This window comes from Coregonus clupeaformis, unplaced genomic scaffold (assembly GCF_020615455.1).
Source record: "Coregonus clupeaformis isolate EN_2021a unplaced genomic scaffold, ASM2061545v1 scaf1492, whole genome shotgun sequence".
Lineage (NCBI taxonomy): Eukaryota > Metazoa > Chordata > Actinopteri > Salmoniformes > Salmonidae > Coregonus > Coregonus clupeaformis.
In genome coordinates, this window is record NW_025534946.1 from 60,001 (window position 1) to 80,000 (window position 20,000).

Here is a 20,000-nt window from a genome sequence, read left to right on the forward strand (position 1 = left end):
AGGCAGGCAGCTCACAGCACTAAGCCTATCTGTCGTCACGGCAACAACAGCTATTTCAGATTCACCTTAAAGACTCAGCACCTCTCAGACAGAACAGATAGATCAAACATAGAACACAGAATTACAGAAATAGACAGAAGATGATAACTTGAAAATAAATTGAGGGAAGAGAAACATTCTCCACTTTCCTCTCTCTCCCCCTCTCTCTTTCTATCTCTCTCTCTCCCCGTCTCTCTCTCTCTCCATCTCTCTCTCAGTGTGTGTGCATTGGAGGGTGGGAGGCTGGTTGCCCCCGGAGACGGGAGCTGAGCTGCATGTCCAGGATGGAAACTCATCTGGAACCAATAACCAACGCACACACACACACCGTGACTCATGCTTGTGCACGCCCCGTTGACTAGTACAGGACTGTTACATGACTACTACAGGACTAGTACATGACTGTTAGAGTACTATTACAGGACTAGTACAGGACTATCACAGGACCATTACAGGACTATTACAGGACTGTTACAGGACTATCACAGGACTATTACAGGACTATTACAGGACTGTCACAGGACTATCACATAACTATTACAGGACTGTTAAAGGACTATAACAGGACTATCATAGGAATGTTACAGGACTATTACAGGACTGTTAAAGGACTATTACATGACCATCACAGGAATGTTACAGGACTATAACAGGACTGTTAAAGGACTATCACATGACCATTACAGGACTATTACAGGACCGTTACAGGACTATCACAGGACTATAACAGGACTATTACAGGACTATTACAGGACTGTTACAGGACTATCATATGACTATTACAGGACTATCGCGGGACTATTAAAGGACTGTTAAAGGAATGTTACAGGGCTATTACAGGACTGTTAAAGGACTATTACATGACTATCACAGAAATGTTACATGACTATTACGGGACTGTTAAAGGACTATTACAGGGCTATCACAGGACTGTTACAGGACTATTACTGGACTGTTACGGGACTGTTACATGACTATTATATGACTATTACAGGACTGTTACATGACTAATACAGGACTGTTATATGACTACTACAGGACTGTTACAGGACAGTTACATGACTACTACAGGACTGTTACAGGACTGTTACATGACTATTACAGGACTATTACAGGACTGTTACATGGCTACTACAGGACTGTTACATGACTACTACAGGACTGTTACATGACTATTACAGGACTATTACAGGACTGTTATATGACTACTACAGGACTGTTACAGGACTGTTACATGACTATTACAGGACTACTACAGGACTGTTACATGACTACTACAGGACTGTTACAGGACTGTTACATGACTGTTACATGACTACTACAGGACTGTTACAGGACTGTTACATGACTACTACAGGACTGTTACATGACTACTACAGGACTATTACAGAACTATCACAGGACTATTACAGGACTGTTACATGACTACTACAGGACTGTAACAGGACTGTTACATGACTACTACAGGACTGTTACAGGACTGTTACATGACTACTACAGGACTGTTACATGACTACTACAGGACTATTACAGGACTATCACAGGACTGTTACAGGACTGTTAAATGACTACTACAGGACTGTTACAGGACTGTTACATGACTACTACAGGACTGTTACATGACTACTACAGGACTGTTACAGGACTGTTACATGACTATTATAGGACTGTAACAGGACTGTTACAGGACTATTACAGGACTGTTACATGACTACTACAGGACTGTTACAGGACTGTTACTTGACTATTACAGGACTACTACAGGACTGTTACATGACTACTACAGGACTGTTACATGACTACTACAGGACTGTTACATGACTATTACAGGACTGTTACATGACTACTACAGGACTGTTACAGGACTGTTACATGACTACTACAGGACTGTTACATGGCTATTACATTACTACTACAGGTCTGTTACAGGACTGTTACATGACTACTACAGGACTGTTACATGACTACTACATGACTACTACAGGACTACTACAGGACTATCACAGGACTGTTAAGGACACACACATGTAACAGTGTTGCTTCCGTCCCTCTTCTCCCCCCAACCTGGGCTTGAACCAGGGACCATCTGAACACATTGACAACTGTCAGCCACGAAGCATCGTTACCTATCGCTCCACAACCTGGGCTTGAACCAGGGACCATCTGAACACATTGACAACTGTCAGCCACGAAGCATCGTTACCTATCGCTCCACAACCTGGGCTTGAACCAGGGACCATCTGAACACATTGACAACTGTCAGCCACGAAGCATCGTTACCTATCGCTCCACAACCTGGGCTTGAACCAGGGACCATCTGAACACATTGACAACTGTCAGCCACGAAGCATCGTTACCTATCGCTCCACAACCTGGGCTTGAACCAGGGACCATCTGAACACATTGACAACTGTCAGCCACGAAGCATCGTTACCTATCGCTCCACAACCTGGGCTTGAACCAGGGACCATCTGAACACATTGACAACTGTCAGCCACGAAGCATCGTTACCTATCGCTCCACAACCTGGGCTTGAACCAGGGACCCTCTGAACACATTGACAACTGTCAGCCACGAAGCATCGTTACCTATCGCTCCACAACCTGGGCTTGAACCAGGGACCCTCTGAACACATTGACAACTGTCAGCCACGAAGCATCGTTACCCATCGCTCCACAAAAGCCACGGCCCTTGAAGATCAATGTAAGCAACAACTTCAAGGTTTCAGAGCGAGTTATGTCACCCGATTGAAACGCTAGTAACGCGCACGGCTAACTAGCTAGCCATTTCACACACCTCTGAATGCTAAGCTACATTATACATGTTTTACCACAATAAGAAGGCATTAAAATACTACTGTTACAAATATATATAGGCTCTGTGTCCCCAGATACCTACATCTGTCTCTCTCACACACACACATCACCTCTCCTGCTGTTCTTCGGCCTACATCTGTCAATCAACAGGGTCTGTAGTGACATCACTATAGGTAAGGGGAACACCCATAATACTGTAGCCCTAACACCTGTAGCCTTGCAGACAGACAGGCAGACAGAGACAGGCAGACAGAGACAGGCAGACAGACAGACAGACAGACAGACAGACAGACAGACAGACAGACAGACAGACAGACAGACAGAGACAGGCAGACAGACATACAGACAGACAGGCAGGCAGGCAGGCAGGCAGACAGACAGGCAGACAGGCAGACAGACAGACAGACAGGCAGACAGGCAGACAGGCAGGCAGACAGACAGGCAGGCAGGCAGGCAGCCAGGCAGACAGAGACAGGCAGACTGACAGACAGACAGATGCACACAGACAGACAGACAGAAGCACACAGACAGACAGACAGACAGACAGACAGACAGACAGACAGACAGACAGACAGAGACAGACATACAGGCAGACAGAGACAGGCAGACAGACAGACAGACAGACAGACAGAGACAGACAGACAGGCAGACAGAGACAGGCAGACAGACAGACAGAGACAGGCAGACAGACAGACAGAGACAGGCAGACAGACAGACAGACAGACAGGCAGACAGAGAGTGACCGACACAGGCAGACAGCAACAGCACTATCACTGTTGTCATGGTGATTGATACATCAACTGACCCTAGGGGGTTAGTAATGTAGACATATATTTACTTCCTTCCTTCATTTCCTTTCTGTAGGCTATTGACTTCAAACAGCTGTTCTCTAATTGTAAAGTTATGAGTCATAGCGTTAATAACGGCTCAGAATGTCGCTATATTGGTGTGAATAAGGATGATGACGGATGTATTAATCTAACGGCGGCTTCCATTTGCCGTGACATGTCTGATCAGAGCCAGAGCGATCACCGGGCTGCTCCCGGAGCACCTATATCGTGATTCCCTTCTCCTCCTGTAAAATGGCGACGATGCCTGCTTCATCAACCATCCAACACCCCCTCAACACACACACACACACACACACTGCGGTCCTCATTACAACGACACGACACACCTGCGCAGGCAGCATCATCATCATTAAACCCCCGCTACTAGGCTGCCCAGCCGTGGCATACAGCCTGCCGCCCTGCCCTACATCATAAAACAAGACGGTTGACATTGTAGCCTCTCTCTTACACACACAGACAGCCAGATATCCTTTTCATTCTGCGCCAAAAACAGGTCTGTATAATCAGACCAGTTTTCGTCGCAGCAGCGCTGCCGTGTGTGCGTGCGTGTACGTACGTGTGTGTTTAGCGGAGGTACGCTAGTGTAGGCAAAGCTATATTACTGTCTTATAAATAGGTCAAACTGTTTTAATAAAGAGAGACGGGACCGGGGGTGTCACTGACCAGCCTCGTGCGTCCCGGGGTTGTCTGACATCTCCAGGACCAGCAGCTCGCGGCCCTCAAAGCTCTCCCCCACCGTGTAGATGCGCGTGATGGATGGACACTGCAGCCATACCGACACGAGAGCCTTCCGTAGCTCCTCATACCGGTGATACTCGAACGAGATCTCCCCCTCCGCAGCCCTGCTAACGGACCCGGTAGCGGACAGGACTGCCAGGGTCCACAGCAACACCAACGACACGAACCGGTTCATTGTTTCTCTCCGTCTCGCTCTCTCTCTCTCTGTCTTTCGGTCTGTCTGCAGTCAGTTCGAGCCCTTATCTTTCTAGTGCAGCCTCGCTCTGAGCTATAAAAAATACCTCTCTCTTTCTCTCTGTGATGCGCTACTGTACCTGCGCTCTCTCTCTCTCTCTCTCCCTCTCTCTCTCTCTCTCTCTCTCTCTCTCTCTCTCTCTCTCTCTCTCTCTCTCTCTCTCTCTCTCTCTCTCTCTCTCTCTCTCTCTCTCTCTCTCTCTCTCTCTCTCTCTCTCTCTCTCTCTCTCTCTCTCCTCTCTCTCTCTCTCTCTCTCTCTCTCTCTCTCCAGTCTCTCTCTCTCAGTCTCTCTCTCTCCCTCCCTCCCTCCTCTCTATGACACGCTGACTGGGAAGGGAGTGCCTTTGGGTTGTGTTCACACTGCAGCAGAGATGCAGTTAGGGAAACCACCACCAGTGTGTGTGTGTGTGTGTATGTGTTAGTGTGTGTGTGTGTGTTAGTGTGTGTGTGTGTTAGTGTGTGTGTGTGTGTGTTAGTGTGTGTGTGTGTGTTGGTGTGTGTGTGTTAGTGTGTGTGTGTGTGTGTTAGTGTGTGTGTGAGTGTGTGTGTGTGTGTTAGTGTGTGTGTGTGTTAGTGTGTGTGTGTGTGTGTGTTAGTGTGTGTGTGTGTTAGTGTGTGTGTGTGTTTGTGTGTGTGTGTGTGTGTGTGTGTGTGTGTGTGTGTGTGTGTGTTAGTGTGTGTGTGTTCGTGTGTGTGTGTGTGTGTGTGTGTGTGTGTGTGTGTGTGTGTGTGTGTGTCAGGGTTGGGGTTAATTCCACAAATGTCATTCTAATCAAATTCTCTCTCCCTGTAAATTCCATTTAATTGAATTCAAATTCCAAGTCGGTCTTTGAATTCAGAGACCAATTAAATTCCTCTCAATTCCAAGTGTTAGGCAAATTCCAATGATTAAATTCCCAATTAAATATTATTCTCAACAATTCCACAAATTCCAATTCTAATGTAATTCCCTTACCTTTTTTATGCGGATCATGTCATTGTTCAGACAGCCCAGCTATACTGGAAATATAGAAATACACAAGATGGCACCAACAGAGAAGGGCGACCATCTTAGGAGTTCCAACCCAACAGAGAAGGGCGACCATCTTAGGAGTTCCAACCCAACAGAGAAGGGCGACCATCTTAGGAGTTCCAACCCAACAGAGAAGGGCGACCATCTTAGGAGTTCCAACCCAACAGAGAAGGGCGACCATCTTAGGAGTTCCAACCCAACAGAGAAGGGCGACCATCTTAGGAGTTCCAACCCAACAGAGAAGGGCGACCATCTTAGGAGTTCCAACCCAACAGAGAAGGGCGACCATCTTAGGAGTTCCAACCCAACAGAGAAGGGCGACATCTTAGGAGTTCCAACCGCTCTTATCCAGAGCGACTTACAGTTAGTGAATACATTTTTTATTTTTTTTTATTTTTTTTATACTGGCCCCCCGTGGGAATCAAACCCACAACCCTGGCGTTGCAAACACCATGCTCTACCAACTGAGCTACATCCCTGCCGGCCATTCCCTCCCCTAACCTGGACGACGCTGGACCAATTGTGCGCCGCCCATGAGTCTCCCGGTCGCGGCCGGCTGCGACAGAGCCTGGATTCGAACCAGGATCTCTAGTGGCACAGTTAGCACTGTCAGAGGTCCAGACAACAGGCCCTCCGATTTGACATATTGAACTCTATCTGAGAAGTAGTTGGTGAACCAGGCGAGGCAGTCATTAGAGAAACCAAGGCTATTTAGTCTGCCAATAAGAATGCGGTGGTTGACAGAGTCGAAAGCCTTGGCCAGGTCGATGAAGACGGCTGCGCAGTACTGTCTTTTATAGATTGCGGTGATAATATTGTTTAGGACCTTGAGCGTGGCTGAGGTGCACCCATGACCAGCTTGGAAACCTAATTGCATAGCGGAGAAGGTACGGTGGGATTCGAAATGGTCGGTGATCTGTTTGTTAACTTGGCTTTCAAATATTTTTGAAAGGCAGGGCAGGATGGATATAGGTCTGTAACAGTTTGGATCTAGAGTGTCACCCCCTTTGAAGAGGGGGATGACCGCGGCAGCTTTCCAATCTCTGGGGATCTCAGACGTTACGAAAGAGAGGTTGAACAGGCTAGTAATAGGGGTTACGACAATTTCGGCGGCTAATTTTAGAAAGAAAGGGTCCAGATTGTCTAGCCCAGCTGATTTGTAGGGGTCCAGATTTTTCAGCTCTTTCAGAACATCAGCTGTCTGAATTTGTGTGAAGGAGAAGCGGGGGGGCATGGGCAAGTTGCAGCGGAGAGTGCAGAGCTGGTGGCCGGGGTAGGGGTAACCAGGTAGAAAGCATGGCCAGCCGTAGCAAAATGCTTGTTGAAATTCTCGATTATTGTAGATTTATCGGTGGTGACAGTGTTTCCTAGCCTCAGTGCAGTGGGCAGCTGGGAGGAGGTGCTCTTATTCTCCATGGACTTTACAGTGGCCCAAAACTTTTTGGAGTTAGTGCTACAGGATGCACATTTCTGTTTGAAAAAGCTAGCCTTTGCTTTCCTAACTGATTGCGTATATTGGTTCCTGACTTCCCTGAAAAGTTGCATATCGCGGGGGCTGTTCGATGCTAATGCAGTACGCCACAGGATGTTTTTGTGCTGGTCAAGGGCAGTCAAGTCTGAGGAGAACCAGGGGCTATATCTGTTCTTAGTTCTGAATTTTTTGAATGGGGCATGCTTATTTAAGATTGAGAGGAAAGCACTTTTAAAGAACAACCAGGCATCCTCTACTGACGGAATGAGGTCAATATCCATCCAGGATACCCGGGCCAGGTCAATTAGAAAGGCCTGCTCGCTAAAGTGTTTTAGGGAGCGTTTGACAGTGAAGAGGGGTGGTCGTTTGACCGCGGACCCATTACGAACGCAGGTAATAAGGCAGTGATCGTTGAGATCCTGGTTGAAGACAGCGGAGGTGTATTTAGAGGGTAAGTTAGTAAGGATGATATCTATGAGGGTGCCCTTGTTTACAGATTTAGGGTTGTACCGGGTAGGTTCGTTGATAATTTGTGTGAGATTGAGGGCATCTAGTTTAGATTGTAGGTTGGCCGGGGTGTTAAGCATATCCCAGTTTAGGTCACCAAGCAGTACGAACTTCTGAGGATAGATGGGGGGCAATCAGTTCACATATGGTGTCCAGGGCACAGCTCGGGGCTGAGGGGGGTCTGTAGCAAGCGGCAACAGTGAGAGACTTATTTCTGGAAAGGTGGATTTTTAGAAGTACAGTGAGGGAAAAAAGTATTTGATCCCCTGCTGGTTTTGTACGTTTGCCCACTGACAAAGAAATGATCAGTCTATAATTTTAATGGTAGGTTTATTTGAACAGTGGGAGACAGACTAACAACAAAAAAATCCAGAAAAACGCATGTAAATTTTTTTATAAATTGATTTGCATTTTAATGAGGGAAATAAGTATTTGACCCCCTCTCAATCAGAAAGATTTCTGGCTCCCAGGTGTCTTTTATACAGGTAACGAGCTGAGATTAGGAGCACACTCTTAAAGGGAGTGCTCCTAATATCAGTTTGTTACCTGTATAAAAGACAACTGTCCACAGAAGCAATCAATCAATCAGATTCCAAACTCTCCACCATGGCCAAGACCAAAGAGCTTTCCAAGGATGTCAGGGACAAGATTGTAGACCTACACAAGGCTGGAATGGGCTACAAGACCATCGCCAAGCAGCTTGGTGAGAAGGTGACAACAGTTGGTGCGATTATTCGCAAATGGAAGAAACACAAAATAACTGTCAATCTCCCTCAGCCTGGGGCTCCATGCAAGATCTCACCTCGTGGAGTTGCAATGATTATGAGAACGGTGAGGAATCCGCCCAGAACTACACGGGAGGATCTTGTCAATGATCTCAAGGCAGCTGGGACCACTGTAGAAGCTCAAACTGTTTGGGCACAGACCTGGATAGTATGATGGAGCTCTGCAGGCTATCTCTACAGTAGATTGCAACCCCACCCCCTTTGGCAGTTCTATCGAGATGGAAAATGTTGTAGTTGGGGATGGACATTTCTGAATTTTTGGTGGCCTTCCTAAGCCAGGATTCAGACACTGCTAGAACATCAGGGTTGGCGGAGTGTGCTAACGCAGTGAATAACTCAAACTTAGGGAGGAGGCTTCGGATGTTAACGTGCAAGAAACCAAGGCTTTTACGGTTACAGAAGTCAACAAATGATAACACCTGGGAAGTAGGAGTGATACTGGGGGCTACAGGGCCTGGGTTAACCTCTACATCACCAGAGGAACAGAGGAGGAGTAGAATAAGGATACGGCTAAAGGCTTTAAGAACTGGTCTTCTAGTGCGTTGGGTACAGAGAAAAAAAGGGGCAGATTTCCGGGCGTTGTAGAATAGATTCAGGGCATTATGTACAGATAAGGATATGGAAGGATATGAGTACAGTGGAGGTACACCTAAGCATTGGGTAACGATGAAAGAGATAGCATCACTGGAGGCACCGATTGAGTCGGTCTCCGCGTGTATGGGGGGTGGGACAAAGGAGCTATCTAAGGCAGGTTTAGCTGGGCTGGGGGATCTACAGGGAAATAGTACAATTAGAAATAACAGAAACAGCAATAAGATAACCATATTGAGATGGGAGAGAGGCATAAAGCAATCACGGGTGTTAATCGAGAGAGCTAAGACAACTGCTGGTAATGGTGAGTTTGGGCTGAGGCTAAACATAAACAGGATGCGGTACCGTATAAAGGAACAGTCCAGCAGGCATCAGCTGTATAGCTGAGTTATCATAAGGTCCGGTGAACAGCAATAGGAGAGTTCGGAGGTAGTTCGGGGGCTGCTACAGCACTGGCGAGCAAGAGGCCACGGCTTGCGTGTGCTAGCGGGCCGGGGCTAGCAGATGGATCTTCGTGGTCGACGTCGTTACGGGAAGCATGTTGAAACCACATCAAACGATTTCGTCGGCAGACCAGTCGTGTTGGATCGGCGGGGCTCCGTGTCAACACTAGGAAGTCCCAACCAGTTGACAGAGAGGTAGATAGCCGGGAGATGGGCCTGGCTCGAGGCTAGCTCAAGGCTGATTAGCCAACAACAACATCCATTTGGTTGCAGCTAGCTAGTTGCGCTGATCCGGTGTTAAAGGTCCAGTGATTCAGTGATTCCGGCAGAAAAAGCGATATGTTCTGGGTCGATAATGCGCTGTGCAGACAGTGCAGACTGGCCGATAATAGTCCAGGCTAGAGCTGGCTGGTAGGTAGTGCAGGCCACGGACAATAGTGAAAAAACGCTAACGGTGGCTAATAGCAAGTAGCTAGTTAGCTGGCTACTCCCGTCCGGTAGACAGAGAGGTAGATAGCCGGGACATGGGCCTGGCTCGAGGCTAGCTCAAGGCTAACTGGTGCTTGCTTCTGGGGCAGTGGTGATTAGCCAACAGCAACATCCATTCGGTTGCGGCTAGCTAGTTGCGATCCGGTGTTAATGTCCAGTGATTCAGTTATTCCGGCAGAAAATCCGATGTTCTGGGTGAAAACCGCTAACGGTGGCTAATAGCAAGTAGCTAGTTAGCTGGCTGGCTAGTTTCAACTGGAGATTCTAGATAAAGGTGAGTAAATAATAGAATCCGTTCCACATTGAGTGAGGCGGGTTGCAGGAAAGCATATTTAGTAGAAGGATGAAAAGTGTGAAAGGGAAATATGTACGAAAAATACAAAGAAAAAAACAAAAGACAGGCTATTTACACGGACACACAACAAAGAACACGACCGCACTGCTACGCCACCCAGTACAACAGGGTTTCACCCCTAATGATTTCAAACAAATCCAACCAGTACAACAGGGTTTCACCCCTAATGATTTCAAACAAATACAACCAGTACAACAGGGTTTCACCGCTAATTATTTAAAACAAATCCACCCAGTACAACAGGGTTTCACCCCTAATGATTTCAAACAAATCCAACCAGAACAACAGGGTTTCACCCCTAATGATTTCAAACAAATCCAACCAGTACAACAGGGTTTCACCCCTAATGATTTAAAACAAATCCAACCAGAACAACAGGGTTTCACCCCTAATGATTTCAAACAAATCCAACCAGTACAACAGGGTTTCACCCCTAATGATTTAAAACAAATCCACCCAGTACAACAGGGTTTCACCCCTAATGATTTCAAACAAATCCAACCAGAACAACAGGGTTTCACCCCTAATGATTTCAAACAAATCCAACCAGTACAACAGGGTTTCACCCCTAATGATTTCAAACAAATCCAACCAGAACAACAGGGTTTCACCCCTAATGATTTCAAACAAATCCAACCAGTACAACATGGTTTCACCCCTAACGATTTCAAACAAATCCAACCAGTACAAGATTTAAAACAAATCCAACCAGTACAAGACTTAAAACAAATCCAACCAGTACAACATGGTTCCACCCATAATGATTTAAAACAAATCCAACCAGTACAAGATTTAAAACAAATCCAACCAGTACAACATGGTTTCACCCCTAAAGATTTAAAACAAATCCAACCAGTACAACATGGTTTCACCCCTAATGATTTCAAACAAATCCAACCAGTACAACAGGGTTTCACCCCTAATGATTTCAAACAAATACAACCAGTACAACAGGGTTTCACCCCTAATGATTTAAAACAAATCCACCCAGTACAACAGGGTTTCACCCCTAATGATTTCAAACAAATCCAACCAGAACAACAGGGTTTCACCCCTAATGATTTCAAACAAATCCAACCAGTACAACAGGGTTTCACCCCTAATGATTTAAAACAAATCCAACCAGAACAACAGGGTTTCACCCCTAATGATTTCAAACAAATACAACCAGTACAACAGGGTTTCACCCCTAATGATTTAAAACAAATCCACCCAGTACAACAGGGTTTCACCCCTAATGATTTCAAACAAATCCAACCAGAACAACAGGGTTTCACCCCTAATGATTTCAAACAAACCAACCAGTACAACAGGGTTTCACCCCCTAATGATTTAAAACAAATCCAACCAGAACAACAGGGTTTCACCCCTAATGATTTCAAACAAATCCAACCAGTACAACAGGGTTTCACCCCTAATGATTTAAAACAAATCCACCCAGTACAACAGGGTTTCACCCTAATGATTTCAAACAAATCCAACCAGAACAACAGGGTTTCACCCCTAATGATTTCAAACAAATCCAACCAGTACAACAGGGTTTCACCCCTAATGATTTCAAACAAATCCAACCAGAACAACAGGGTTTCACCCCTAATGATTTCAAACAAATCCAACCAGTACAACATGGTTTCACCCCTAACGATTTCAAACAAATCCAACCAGTACAAGATTTAAAACAAATCCAACCAGTACAAGACTTAAAACAAATCCAACCAGTACAACATGGTTCCACCCATAATGATTTAAAACAAATCCAACCAGTACAAGATTTAAAACAAATCCAACCAGTACAACATGGTTTCACCCCTAAAGATTTAAAACAAATCCAACCAGTACAACAGGGTTTCACCCCTAATGATTTAAAACAAATCCAACCAGAACAACAGGGTTTCACCGCTAATGATTTAAAACAAATCCAACCAGTACAACATGGTTTCACCCCTAATGATTTAAAAACAAATCCAACCAGTACAATATGGTTTCACCCCTAACGATTTCAAACAAATCCAACCAGTACAAGATTTAAAACAAATCCAACCAGTACAAGACTTAAAACAAATCCAACCAGTACAACATGGTTCCACCCATAATGATTTAAAACAAATCCAACCAGTACAAGATTTAAAACAAATCCAACCAGTACAACATGGTTTCACCCCTAATGATTTAAAACAAATCCAACCAGTACAACAGGGTTTCACCCCTAATGATTTAAAACAAATACAACCAGTACACCATGGTTTCACCCCTGATGATTTAAAACAAATCCAACCAGTACAAAATGGTTTCACCCCTGATGATTTAAAACAAATCCAACCAGTACAACATGGTTTCACCCCTAATGATTTAAAACAAATCCAACCAGTACAACAGGGTTTCACCCCTAATGATTTCAAACAAATCCAACCAGTACAACAGGGTTTCACCCCTAATGATTTAAAACAAATCCACCCAGTACAACAGGGTTTCACCCCTAATGATTTCAAACAAATCCAACCAGAACAACAGGGTTTCACCCCTAATGATTTAAAACAAATCCAACCAGTACAACAGGGTTTCACCCCTAATGATTTAAAACAAATCCAACCAGTACAACAGGGTTTCACCCCTAATAATTTCAAACAAATCCAACCAGTACAACAGGGTTTCACCCCTAATGATTTAAAACAAATCCAACCAGAACAACAGGGTTTCACCGCTAATGATTTAAAACAAATCCAACCAGTACAACATGGTTTCACCCCTAATGATTTAAAACAAATCCAACCAGTACAACATGGTTTCACCCCTAATGATTTCAAACAAATCCAACCAGTACAAGATTTAAAACAAATCCAACCAGTACAAGACTTAAAACAAATCCAACCAGTACAACATGGTTCCACCCATAATGATTTAAAACAAATCCAACCAGTACAAGATTTAAAACAAATCCAACCAGTACAACAGGGTTTCACCCCTAATGATTTAAAACAAATACAACCAGTACACCATGGTTTCACCCCTGATGATTTAAAACAAATCCAACCAGTACAAAATGGTTTCACCCCTGATGATTTAAAACAAATCCAACCAGTACAACATGGTTTCACCCCTAATGATTTAAAACAAATCCAACCAGTAAAACATGGTTTCACCCCTAACGATTTCAAACAAATCCAACCAGTACAAAATGTTTTCACCCTAATGATTTAAAACAAATCCAACCAGTACAAGATTTAAAACAAATCCAACCAGTACAAGACTTAAAACAAATCCAACCAGTACAACATGGTTCCACCCATAATGATTTAAAACAAATCCAACCAGTACAAGATTTAAAACAAATCCAACCAGTACAACAGGGTTTCACCCCTAACGATTTAAAACAAATCCAACCAGTACAACAGGGTTTCACCCCTAACGATTTAAAACAAATCCAACCAGTACAAAATGTTTTCACCCCTAATGATTTAAAACAAATCCAACCAGTACAAGATTTAAAACAAATCCAACCAGTACAAGACTTAAAACAAATCCAACCAGTACAACATGGTTCCACCCATAATGATTTAAAACAAATCCAACCAGTACAAGATTTAAAACAAATCCAACCAGTACAACAGGGTTTCACCCCTAACGATTTAAAACAAATCCAACCAGTACAACAGGGTTTCACCCCCTAACGATTTAAAACAAATCCAACCAGTACAACATGGTTTCACCCCTAATGATTTAAAACAAATCCAACCAGTACAACAGGGTTTCACCCCTAACGATTTAAAACAAATCCAACCAGAACAACAGTGTTTCACCCCTAATGATTTAAAACAAATCCAACCAGAACAACAGGGTTTCACCCCTAATGATTTAAAACAAATACAACCAGTAAAACATGGTTTCACCCCTAACGATTTCAAACAAATCATATTAATTTCCAATTCAATTCTAAGTATATTCTTTACAATTCCAATTAACACATTTCCAATTCAATTCCAATTCCATAACTTCAAGATTGTTGAAATTGAAAATAGAATTCAACATAAATTCTCCACTTTATGAGTGAATTCAAGAATTGAATTGGAAATTCAATTTAAATTGGAATTAACTCCTAATCCTGGTGTGTGTCCAACCCGAGATTGGAACCGGAGGTCTGAAACACAACAACAACAACAACAACAACAACAACAACAACAACAACACAACAACAACCCCTGTGTCACACCAGCCTTGGCTTTGGCTCCCCCTCCTGTCCATCTCAGGCGTTGGGCATCGCCGGCCTTCTAGCTGCTGCCGAACCTGCTGCTGGCAAACGCCCTTCACTCATCAACCCCGGCCTTCTAGCTGCTGCCGAACCTGCTGCTGGCAAAAGCCCTTCACTCATCAACCCCGGCCTTCTAGCTGCTGCCGAACCTGCTGCTGGCAAACGCCCTTCACTCATCGACCCCGGCCTTCTAGCTGCTGCCGAACCTGCTGCTGGCAAACGCCCTTCACTCATCGACCCCGGCCTTCTAGCTGCTGCCGAACCTGCTGCTGGCAAACGCCCTTCACTCATCAACCCCGGCCTTCTAGCTGCTGCCGAACCTGCTGCTGGCAAACGCCCTTCACTCATCAACCCCGGCCTTCTAGCTGCTGCCGAACCTGCTGCTGGCAAACGTCCTTCACTCATCGACCCCGGCCTTCTAGCTGCTGCCGAACCTGCTGCTGGCAAACGCCCTTCACTCATCGACCCCCGGCCTTCTAGCTGCTGCCGAACCTGCTGCTGGCAAACGCCCTTCACTCATCAACCCCGGCCTTCTAGCTGCTGCCGAACCTGCTGCTGGCAAACGCCCTTCACTCATCAACCCCGGCCTTCTAGCTGCTGCCGAACCTGCTGCTGGCAAACGCCCTTCACTCATCGACCCCGGCCTTCTAGCTGCTGCCGAACCTGCTGCTGGCAAACGCCCTTCACTCATCGACCCCGGCCTTCTAGCTGCTGCCGAACCTGCTGCTGGCAAACGTCCTTCACTCATCGACCCCGGCCTTCTAGCTGCTGCCGAACCTGCTGCTGGCAAACGCCCTTCACTCATCAACCCCCCCGGACTCGTCTCGTCATCATTACACACACCTGGTTCCAATCCCCACTCTATCACTGTATATAGACTCCCTCTGTCATTTGTCTTTGTCGGTCATTGTAAATGTTGCTTGTTTTTTTTCCTGAGAGGAATCTCTCCTACTATTTCCTGAGTGCGTTATATTTTGCACTGTGGGTTTCGTCCCGCTTTAAGCTATGGCGCTTTAATAAATTCAGTAGTTCTAAACCTGCGACTGCCTCCTGCCTCCTCCTCTCTACCCTTGTGACACCCTGTCTATATAGTCCAGGCCTTTATTAGTCCAGGCCTTTATTAGTCCAGGTCTTTATTAGTCCAGCGACATTAAAGCTACAGGACGATCAGAACATTCATGCACAGGCGCAGTACTCAATCAGTATCAATGCTCTAGGTTCCACAGTTACAACATAAAGTAGTGCCTAGCATAAATGCTATATAATGGTATCACATTATATCATACATAACACCTTACAGATACACCACATTACCACTAGTATGTGGACACCTGCTCGTCGAACATCTCATTCCAAAATCATGGGCATTAATATGGAGTTGGTCCTCCCTTTGCTGCTATAACAGTCTCCACTCTTCTGGGAAAGCTTTCCACTAGATGTTGGAACATTGCTGCAGGGACTTGCTTCCATTCAGCCACAAGAGCATTAGTGAGGTCGGGCACTGATGTTGGGCGATTAGGCCTGGCTCAAAGTCGGCGTTCCAATGCATCCCAAAGTTGTTCGATGGGGTTGAGGGCAGGGCTCTGTGCAGGCCAGTCAAGTTCTTCCACACCGATCTCGACAAACCATTTCTGTATGGACCTCGCTTTGTGCGCGGGGGGCATTGTCATGCTGAAACAGGAAAGGGCCTTCCCCAAACTGTTGCCACAAAGTTGGAAGCACGGAATCGTCTAGAATGTCTAGAATGTCATTGTACGCTGTAGTGTTAAGATTGCAACCGAGGACAGACTATTTTTATGCGATACACGCTTCAGCACTCGCCGGTCCCGTTCTGTGAGCTTGTGTGGCCTACCACTTCGCAGCTGAGCCGTTGTTGCTCCTAGACGTTTCCACTTTACAATAACAGCACTTACAGTTGACCAGGGCAGCTCTAGCAGGGCAGAAATGTGACGAACTGACTTGTTATAAAGGTGGCATCCTATGATAGGTGCAGTGGCGGCTCCTGAAAAAATTCTCAGGAGGGGCAATTTTTCTGATGATTTAGGTGACCTACACACATTTAAAAAAAGATATGTCCAGCAACAACATGAAGACAGGGGCAGCATATAAGTCAATACCAGAAGCATTTATTGACTGATCTCAAAAGTGTTGGCTTACCAGGGTTGGTGGAGCCCTCAGTTTCATCTTTGCCTCGCAAAGCTAACTCAAACACTCCGCAAAACTTCACACACTGGATTAGCCGGCTGAGGATGTGGCGGTTCTTGCTAATGTCGTAGTAAATATATTTGTTATAGTGAATATGGAATATGATATGTTGAGTAAAATGTTGTGCTAAGATCTATTTAGGTCAGGAGCTGGTTATAAGTTCTGTTCCTATCCAATAACAATGGACAAAAGGGTCCTATCTTGTCAGCCTTGTCAGCAGGTGGCCAAGGACAACACCCACGCCATAGGCCTCTCAGTTCTTCCAACTCACGAGTTCTTGCTCTGAGGACACACACACACACAAACACACACACACACACATCATCACTGTTAAACACACACACACACACACACACACACATCATCACTGTTAAACACACACACACACACACACACACACACAAAAACCCCCTCTCTTAGGCTGAACATTTGAAGACAGAGAACCCGACTCAGAGCCAATGCAACAGTGACAGTAGCCTGCAGGGGACCTCGCCCAACTCATCAGGACCAATCAGAAGATCAGAACTACTAGATTGAACCTACTTCATTTATTGCATAAAATGTCTGCACACAATGTTTGGGGCTCTCTTCAGATAATAATAATAATAATAATAATAATAATATGCCATTTAGCAGACGCTTTTATCCAAAGCGACTTACAGTCATGCGTGCATACATTTTTGTGTATGGGTGGTCCCGGGGATCGAACCCACTACCTTGGCGTTACAAGCACCATGCTCTACCAGCTGAGCTACAGAAAGTGGATACTCATGGATGCGCATTGCAATTGTAAAATGTCAACACAATTGGAGACACCACGTCATTTTTGGAGACATGTTATTGACAGTAAACTATTGTAGATGCGACTGCTAACTAAATAAAACATTTTAGCTGGCTAGCTAATCATCTTAGCTAAATGTGGGGCAAACAATTCAGTTATTTACCGTTAATTTGAGGGATTGGGGTGAAAGAAATCGAGTTACATAGTGATACTTTACGATATACTGTATTGACAATATCGCAATATTTTAGCGCTAGTTGGCTGTACCTGCACCAAAACACCATTATTGTTCCTTCATAGCTTGTTCTCAATCTTTTCACATTGGGAGCAAATTTGTTTTCAGCACTTTTATTTCCATGACTGATCAAAACTTCGTTCTCATGGCTTTCTGATCCCTCTGCAACAGACATATGAGTGCGCACAATAAAATCACAGTATCGAATCGCAATACGTATAGAATCATGAGACTCGCAATGCTGATGCATATATCTTATCGTGAGGTTCCTGGCAATTCCCAGCCCAAGTTCATTTGCCACAACAAATCTCTTCGCTTAGCAAACGCGATGTCTTCTCCAAAACGGCAATGTGTCTCCAGCAATGTTTACTTTTTTGACGTTCTATGGCATCTCCACTTTCCAAGCATATATGACCACATGTAATATTTTGGTAAGTGATGCAAATAGTGAACTATGTAGGGCCAGGATGTAAAATATATGTAGCTGCAGCAATTTCTCTTATCTGATATGGTAAGTAATGGGGCTTAATTTATAGCTCCCTAAGAGTTTGACGAACGGGTCCGTGAACGCGATTCCAGATATATTTACCTCTGAATAAACTGCCTTTATTACACCATATCCACATCCAGTAAACTTGTGATTATCAACACTAACCTCATCGTTGTGGCGGCGGACAGCTAGCCTGTATCCCTCGGTCATCCAGTTGAGTGAGTGGCAATGTCTTTTTCGTTCGTAGTACCAATTTTTGGAAAATCCTCGGGTGTAGGACTTTCCGCCTTTTAGTAGAAACCTGTTGAATTATTAAATTTGGTCTGGGAGGTCCTAATTGTTTCGTTGCCAATTTATCTTCATTTGTTCGCCGAATCGCGACAAAAAGGAACTTCTTTTCAAACAATCCACTCTTTTCTCAGTTACGTTCATGGTTACGTAACGTATGACGAAAGCGCGTAAGTGCAAGCCCACAGACACCCATTGAGATTGTATTGAAGGCTCTGAAATTTGAAAAAATAGATTTTACATGGGAGTCTATTACAGACTTCTGGGCGATTTTCAACCTGACTGAAATCGCCCCAAAAGGGGGGGGAGCCATTTGAAGCACGACTTTAGCCTGATTCGACATTTAGTGGCAGTGTGGCACTGTGGCAGATCAGACGTATAGATTACAACACTGATAACTACTGTTGCCGTGATATAATTGATTAGAAAAAAAATCCCTTCCTTTTCCCGTTTGGCAGTGCGTCGCCCATATCGCCCTATTGAACAGGCCGCCCCTGATTACAACACTGATAACTACTGTTGCCGTGATATAATTGATTAGAAAAAAAATCCCTTCCTTTTCCCGTTTGGCAGTGCGTCGCCCATATCGCCCTATTGAACAGGCCGCCCCTGGATAGGTGCCACGTTGAAAGTCACTCAGCTCTTCAGTAAGGCCATTCTACTGCCAATGTCTGTCTATGGAGATTGCATGGCTGTGTGCTTGATTTCTACACACCTGTCAGCAACGGGTGTGGCGGAAAATAGTCAAATCCACTAACATGAGGAATGAATGAATGAATGAATGAAACATTCTGTTGATAATATATCTAATAATTCTGTCACACTACGAGATCAGAACATTCTTCTTCTAAAACTTGACGTTTTGTTGATGAAGTATAGAAATATGTTTTGTTCTATAAGAGTTGAAGGTGTGTTATAGGTCTATAGAACAGGGTTCTTCAATTCCGGTCCTGGAGGGCCGAAACACCTCTGTTTTTCATCCTCTCCTTCTAATCAGGGGCTAATTCAGACCTGGGACACCAGGTGAGTTCAATTAACTACCAGGTAGAAATAAAAAAACTGAAGTGTTTCGGCCCTCCTGGACCGGAATTGAAGAACCCTGGTCTATAGACTGAATGGGTATATAGTATCTATATACAGCTGAATTTGGACGTTTACACACACTTAGGTTGGAGTCATTAAAACTCGTTTTTTCAACCACTCCACAACTTTATTGTTAACAAACTATAGTTTTGGCAAGTCGGTTAGGACATCTACTTTGTGCATGACACAAGTGATTTTTCCAACAATTGTTTACAGACAGATTATTTCACTTATAATTCACTGTATCACAATTCCAGTGGGTCAGAAGTTTACATACACTAAGTTGACTGTGCCTTTAAACAGCTTGGAAAATTCCAGAAAATGATGTCATGGCTTTAGA

General features: G+C 44.7%; 1 protein-coding gene across 1 annotated transcript in view; it reads right to left on the bottom strand.

The window, feature by feature from the left end:
- LOC121563415 (carboxypeptidase E) overlaps positions 1 to 4,781 on the bottom strand; it is a 44,979-nt gene extending 40,198 nt beyond the window's left edge. The window contains exon 1 of the mRNA XM_045218303.1: positions 4,370 to 4,781. Within this exon, the coding sequence (XP_045074238.1) occupies positions 4,370 to 4,619 (250 nt within the window). The 5' untranslated portion in view covers positions 4,620 to 4,781. The remainder of the gene's footprint in view (positions 1 to 4,369) is intronic.
- Positions 4,782 to 20,000: the final 15,219 nt, after the last annotated feature.